This window comes from Otolemur garnettii, unplaced genomic scaffold (genome assembly GCF_000181295.1).
Source record: "Otolemur garnettii isolate 467f Iridium unplaced genomic scaffold, OtoGar3 scaffold00039, whole genome shotgun sequence".
Classification (NCBI taxonomy): Eukaryota; Metazoa; Chordata; class Mammalia; order Primates; family Galagidae; genus Otolemur; species Otolemur garnettii.
In genome coordinates this window covers 6619420-6626970 of record NW_003852434.1, presented here as the reverse complement: position 1 = coordinate 6626970, position 7551 = coordinate 6619420, and the positions used below count along the sequence as shown (strand labels likewise).

General features: G+C 40.1%; 1 protein-coding gene across 1 annotated transcript in view; it reads left to right on the top strand.

Moving 5' to 3' along the window:
• Positions 1–7551, top strand: part of COPS4 (COP9 signalosome subunit 4) — a 48001-nt gene that overhangs the window by 26455 nt on the left and 13995 nt on the right. Inside the window, exon 7 of the mRNA XM_003790038.3 lies at positions 5222–5392. Within this exon, the coding sequence (XP_003790086.1) occupies positions 5222–5392 (171 nt within the window). The remainder of the gene's footprint in view (positions 1–5221; positions 5393–7551) is intronic.

The window sequence follows — 7551 nt, the reverse complement described above, 5'->3', positions numbered from 1 at the left end:
GTGGCTGGCGCCTTAGCCGGTTGAGCCACAGGCGCCGAGCCTCTGGATTTGTTTTTATACCACCAGTGCAAATGCCAATGCAGCAAAAAGGCAAAGAATTTCTTTGTTATCATAAAAATAGTTTTCACTGACCTTGATCTTGGTAAATTGATCTTATTTCAGTTTATCTATAAATCTTAATCTATTTGAGTTTATTTTAGTATAAAAAATGAGATGGGGATTTAACTTTTTCCCCTGAATAGATAGTTATTTGACCTAGAATCCTTTATTGAATAATTCATCTTTTGTTCCTAATTAATTTGAAACACATTATAGTGAATTTATGGACATAACATTCAGTTTCATGAACTAGCTTATCTGTTTATGAATATACCAGTATTAAGCTCTTTGAATTATTATAGCTTTATAATATGTCAGGCTACTCCCTCTTCATTCATACTGTATTTCTAACTTTTTTATAGCTTATAATATTTCTAACTTTATTATAGCTTTATAATATGTCGGGCTTTCTAATAATATTTCTAACTTTATTATAGCTTTATAATATGTCGGGCTACTCCCTCTTCATTCATACTGTATTTCTAACTTTTTTGGCATTTTTATAATATTTACTTTTCTTTTTATCTTTTTTTTGTTTGTTTTTGTTTTTGAAAAAGAATCTCACACTGTTGCCCAGGCTAGAATGCCTTGGCATTGGCCTAAATCTCAGCAACGTCATACTTCTCTGTTTAAACAATCCTCCTGCTTAAGCCTTTTGAATAGATGAGACTACAGATGTGCACCACCCATACCTGGCTACTTTTTCTTTTTTTTTTTTTTTCCTATTTTTTAGTAAAGATGGGGGTCTCACTCATGCTCAGGCTGATCTTTTAACTCCTGAGCTCAAGCAGTCCACCCACCTCAGCCTCCCAGAGCGCTATAGGACTATAGGTGTGAGCCATTGCGCCCAGCCTTATCTCTCTTAATTTCTGATGTGTTATTTTCAAGTAAGTTGTATGGCATCATGACGGTCTCTCTTTATAGATCATCTGGCATCTCCTAAGTATAAGAACATTTTCTACATGGCTACGATACCATTATCATCTCTAAGAAAATTAACAATGATTCTGCTGTAGAATCTAGCATCTGGTCCATATTCTTAATGCCGGTTGTTTTAGGAATATCTTTGATAGCCACCTTTTCACCTCTGAACAGGAACAAGTTCACGCATGGCATTTAATGATTGTCTCTTTTGGTTTAGAATAATTTCCTCACTTAAAAAAATAATACTAACCTTTTGAAGAATTCAAGGAATCTGTTGTGTGAACTGTCCTTCATTCTAGATTTGTCTGATACATATTGTTTACTTTTTCCTTAAATCTCATATATTCCTTTGAACTGGATGTTAGTCAAAGGTTATGTTTAGATTCACGTTAAGTTGTTTTAGGACAAATACCTCACACTAATGCCATGTACTTCTGCTTGTATCACATCAGAGAGTTTATAATCTCAGGTTGTTCCACTAGTAGACATGCTGAGTTTTGTTGTTGGTTAGAGACTTCATTGTAAAGGTACATTTTCCTCTTCATATTTAGTAAATCATCTGTGGCGTTATGCTTTGAAATTCTACAAAAATCCTGTGTCCACTGCCTTTCACATAATAATTTAGTATCAGTGATCCTTGTCTGGGTCATTCATTGCATTGTATGTTGCAAAATGATGATTTGCTAATTCGATTCTTGGGCATGAACTTTTCTTTTTCTTCTTTTTTTGTTTTTTGAGACAGAGTCTCATTATGTTGCTCTTGGTAGAGTGCTGTGGCATCATGGCTCACAGCAACCTTCAACTCTTGGGCTTAAGCGATTCTCTTGCCTCAGCCTCACAAGTAGCTGGGACTATAGGTGACCGCCACAGCACCTGGCTGTTTTTTGGTTGTAGTTGGCCCGGGCTGGATTTGAATCTGCCAGCTGAGGTGTATGTGGATGGTGCCCTAGCCCCTGAGCTACAGGCACTTACCCCCTTTTTTTCTTTTTATTTAAAGTATCACTATATATTATTTTCTCCTTATTTATCTGTGTAATATAATAAACACTAAGAAAAGTGCACATATCAAAAGGGTACTGTTTGATAAATTTTCATGCACTGAACACTTCTGTATAACCAGCGTCCAGACCAAGAAACAATATTGCCAACACCCCTAAAACCTCCTTTATGCTTTACCTTAGTCAGTAGCCTCAATTCCCCACCCCATAGAGCAATCACCAGGACATATTATCCTGCTCCTTATTTTTATACACATGAAATCTTATATTTATCCTTGTCATGCTGCTTTTGCTCAGCTTTATGAAATGTATCCATACTGTTATGTTTAGTGACATTTTCTTCATTTTCCTTGTTATGTGGCAGTCCATTGTACGAATCTAGCTTCTTACTGGCAATTAGGAACAGTACTGCCATGGACATTCTTGTATATTTGACTCAGCTTTTTATTTATTCAATGTGTTACAATAGCTCAGCAGCTAGGGTGCCAGCCATATACACTGTAGCTGGCGGGTTTGGACCCAGCCTAGGCCTGCCAAACAACAATGACAACTACAACCAAAAAATAGCCAGGCATGGGCAGCGCCTGTGGCTCAGTGGGTAGGGCGCCAGCTCCGTATACCGAGGGTGGCAGGTTTGAACCCAGCCCCGGCAACAAGAAGTAGCCAGGCGTTGTGGCAGGCGCCTGTAGTCCCAGCTACTTGGGAGGCTGAGGCAAGAGAATAGCCTAAGCCCAAGAGCTGGAGGTGCTGTGAGCTATGGTGATGCCACAGCACTCTACCAAGGGCGATAAGGTGAGACTCTGTCTCTAAAAAAAAAAAAATAGCCAGGCATATGGCGGGCACCTGTAGTCCCAGCTACTTGGGAGGCTGAGGGAAGAGAATTGTTTAAGCCAGCGGTTCTCAACCTGTAGGTCGTGACCCCTTTTTTCTATTTGTAACAACACGGCAATTAGGAAGGTTGAGAACCACTGGTTTAAGCCCAGGAGTTTGAGATTGCTCTGAGCTGTGATGCCATGGCACTCTACCTAGGGCGAGGGCAACATAGTGAGACTCTGTCTCAAAAAAAAAAAAAAATCAATGTGTTACTATAAATTACAGTTGTTATTCTTTTGAAGTTCAGATTGTTCCAAATATGACCCAGGTCATGTCTTACTGACTTGGCTTCATTAGTCTCTGAATACTTTCCTGTGAATTAGCATGAAAAGATGCCTTCGGTTTATCATGTATAATACTTTCCCTCTCCTAGACTTGGAATCAGCTACTTTTCAAGGATCACTAGTTCTATTTATTTATTATTTTTTTAATTTTTGGAGACAGAGTCTCACTTTGTTGCCCTTCGTAGAGTGCCTTGGTGTCATAGCTCACAGCAACCTCAAACTCTTGGGCTCAAGCTATCCTCTTGCCTCAGCCTCCCATGCAGCTGAGACTACAGGTGCCTGCCACAACGCCCAGCTGTTTTTAGAGGTAAGGTTTGGCTCTGGCTCAGGCTGGTCTTGAACTTGTGAGCTCAGACAGTCCACCCACCTTGGCCTCCCAGAGTGCTAGCATTATAGGTGTGAGCCACGGCACCCAGCCCCCTAGTTCTTTTTAATAGGGTACCAAGATTTGGATGCTAGGTAGGCTCATTGCTACTGGGTGTCATTACAGTTAGGCTTTTTCAGTATACAGAGCTAGAAATATATGTAAAAGAAAAAGATTATTGATGGTACTTTTCCATTAGTTTTATTTTTTTATGTCATCAGTTGTCATGTGAAGTTCCTTGAAAGTATAAATTGAAACCATGAATATTAAGTTTCCTGACAGATAAACATGTTTTATAGATTCTTCTTCTTTTTTTTTTTTTTTTTTTTTTGAGACAGAGTCTCACTTTATCGCCCTTGGTGTAGGGAGTGCTATAGTGTCATAGCTCACAACAACCTCCAACTCCTGGGCTCAAGCAACTCTCCTGCCTCAGCCCCTACCCCTGGGTAGCTGGGACTACAGGCACCCACCAGAATTCCTGGCTATTTTTTGGTTGCAGTTTGGCCAGGGCTGGGTTCAAACCTGCCACCTTTGGTATATGGGGCCAGCGCTCTACCCACGGAGCCACAGGTGCCGCCCAGTGTTTTATAGATTGTTTTGTTAGCAAATTGATACATATTCATTATAGAAGTACAAGTAAGCAAGAAAAAGAAAATAGACATAACCTGTACTTCTCACCACTTAGCACGTTTTGGTTTCCATCTGGGTCTTTGCATGTGAATATACTGTTGATTCTCATGTGGATTCCATGTTTGTGAATTTACCTACTTGCTAAAACTGTATTCATTACCCCAAAGCCAAAATTTGCAGTATTTTCAGTCATTTGTAGACATGTGCAGAGTAGCAAAAAGTTGAGTGACCCAGTGCATATATCTTCAGCTAGGTTGAACAAGTCGATGCTCTGCGCTTTGTTTCAGCTCTTATATTGGAAACAGGTGTCCTTTGGGTGGCATATTTAATATCATGTTTTCCATATTCTTGTACTTTGATCAGCTGTTTTGTTATTTAAAATAGCTCACAACCATAGTGCTAAACGTGCTGTCTAGTGTTCTTAAGTGCCTAAAGATCAAATTCGAGTGTTAGATAAGCTTCATTTAGTTATGAGTTGTAGTATTGGTCATAAGTTCGATGTTAATGAACCAATGGTATTATTATTATTATTATTTTTGAGACAGAGTCTCAAGCTGTCACCCTAGGCAGAGTTCTGTGGCGTTACAGCTTACAGCAACTTTGAACTCTTGGGCTTAAGCAATTCTCTTGCCTCAGCCACTCAGATAGCACCTGGCTATTTTTTTTGTTGTTGTTTTTAGCAGGCCTGGGCTGGGTCTGAATCCGCCAGCCCCAGTGTATGTGGCCAGCACCCCCAATAGTATGTATTAAATAAGACGTATTTAAACAGAAACACACATAAAGCAAGGTTATATAGATTGATAGGCTGACAAAAATATTGTGACCAGAGGCTCACAGAACCTAGCTCTGTGAACCTAGCTCTCATATATTCCATTGGAGTAGCTGTTGAATATTTGCTAATTCAGTGATGGCAGCAATTTTACAGACCATAGCAACTGTGAATAACAAGTATTGACATATATTTCATAATGATAGGCCTAAGTGGTCTTAAGATAGTTTTTATTAAAGAAGAATTATGGAAATATTTGATGCTCACTTGTTTCTCTTAGGACAGCAGCGTTCTCGGATGCTAGCTACTCTTTTTAAGGATGAAAGGTGCCAGCAACTTGCTGCTTATGGGATCCTAGAAAAAATGTACCTAGACAGGATCATCAGAGGAAATCAACTTCAAGAATTTGCTGCCATGCTGATGCCACACCAGAAAGCAACTACAGCTGATGGTAATGATCATGTCTTATACATGGTGGTAAATATTTGGGTACAGACAAGTAGAAATGATGTTAAATAAGAGGCATCTTGCTATCTTTTTATATTTCTGTATGGCACTTCCTCATAAAAAGAAGAGGAATATTATATCAGAGTTAAGTGTCATACACAAAAATGGGCTTCCAGTATAAAAATAGCCCTATTGTAAAGCATTTCGTGAAGTAATACATTTTTTAGAAACTGTAAGAGCAGAAAAATTATAAATTATGCTTATAATGCCTGGTTTTTAAAAAACTGAAACCATTGATAAGTAAATTAATTAATCCTAAGTATCAGGTTGTAGTAGAATCATTTTCTCATCTTGTTTTACATAGATAAAAATTTGGCATAGTTGCTTGCCCCAAGGTTACTCAGGGTAAAGTGTTGCCAATAAGACTAGAACTAGGTGTAGTATTTCCTGGTTAAGGGAAATATCTGCTTGAGTCTGACTGCCTTTGCCAGGAAAGAAGTTTTTAATAATTGCTTGTTTGTGACATTAATAATTTTATGTACATTTGTCGAGAGAGGTGTTTTTTTTTGTTGTTGTTGTTTTGTTTTTTTTTTGAGACAGAGCCTCAAGCTGTCCCCCTGGGTAGAGTGCTGTGGCATCACAGCTCACAGCAACCTCCAACTCCTGGGCTCAAGCGAGTCTCCTGCCTCAGCCTCCCAAGTAGCTGGGACCACAGGTGCCCGCCACAATGCCTGGCTATTTTTTGGTTGCAGCTGTCATTGTTGTTTTGGTGGACTAAGGCTGGATTCGAACCTACCACCTTAGGTGTATGTGGCTGGCGCCTTAGCCACTTGAGCCACAGGTGCTGAGCCTTTTGGTTTGTTTTTTAGAGACAGTCTCATTTTGTTGCCCGCAGTAGAGTACTGTGGCATCATAGCTCACAGCAACCTCCAGCTCATGGACTTAGCTGATTGTCTTGCCTCAGCCTCCCGAGTAGCTGGGACTACAGGCTCCTGCCACAACGCCTGGTTATTTTGTTGTTGTTGTTGTTGCAGTTTGGCCAGGGCCAGGTTCTAACCCACAACCTTCAGTATACAGGGCCAGTGCCCTACTCACTAAGCCATAGGTGCCACCCTGTCTAGAAAGGTTTTAAGAAAGCTTGTAATGATAACACACATGATAATAAAAATAGAGATGTAGGCTTGGAGCCCAAAGCACAGTGGTTATGGCGTCAGCCACATGCACTGAGGCTGGTAGGTTCGAACCCAGCCCAGGCCACCTAAACAACAATGACAATTGGCAACAACAACAACAAAATAGCCGGGCATTGTGGTGGGCACCTGTAGTCCCAGCTACTTGAGAGGCTGTGGCAAGAGAATCACTTAAGCCTAAGAGTTGGAGGTTGCTGTGAGCTGTGATGCTATGGCACTCTAGTGAGGGCGACAATAGTGAGAGTCTGTCTAAAAAAAAAAATTAGAGGGTGGTGCCTGTGGCTCAAAGGAGTAGGGCACCAGCCCCATATGCCAGAGGTGGTGGGTTTCAAACCCAGCCCTGGCCAAAAACTGCAAAAAAAATAGAGATGTAGAGGATCAGAAACATGGAAAAGATGAGGTTAAACATGCAGATTAGTCCAGCTGCAAAGAGTCTTGAGGTAGGCCTGGCTGAACAGTGTACTTCATGTAATCTTACTGCGCCCAGTTAAGCCAGACCAGTGTGAGAGGATTGACTTCCTTCTGAATTTCTTTTATTTAATTGCACTTTAAGAAGCAATTATGTTTATTCTCATGTTTTATTATTCCTGAATATTTTTTCTGTAGGATACTGCGGATATAGAAACTCAGAAAAAATTTGTTCATGGTTTTAGGATTAGTCGTGTTTCTTCTGAGCAATCATTGTGAATGGATAAACTGGCTAGTTTTTTAATTTTAATGGGTAGCTACTCTTGTTTTGCTTTTTTGTTATTTTTTTGAGACAGGGTCATGCTCTGTAGCTCAGGTGAGTGCAGTGGTATGATCATAGCTCACTGTGGTGTTAAACTCCTGGGCTCAAGTAACCCTCCCACTTCAGTCTCCACAATAGCTGGGACCCCAGATCACGCCACTAGCTCTGGCTAATTTTTTTTATTTTTTGTAGAGACAGGGTGTTGCTATGTTGCCCAGGAATGGTCTTTTTTTTTTTTTTTTT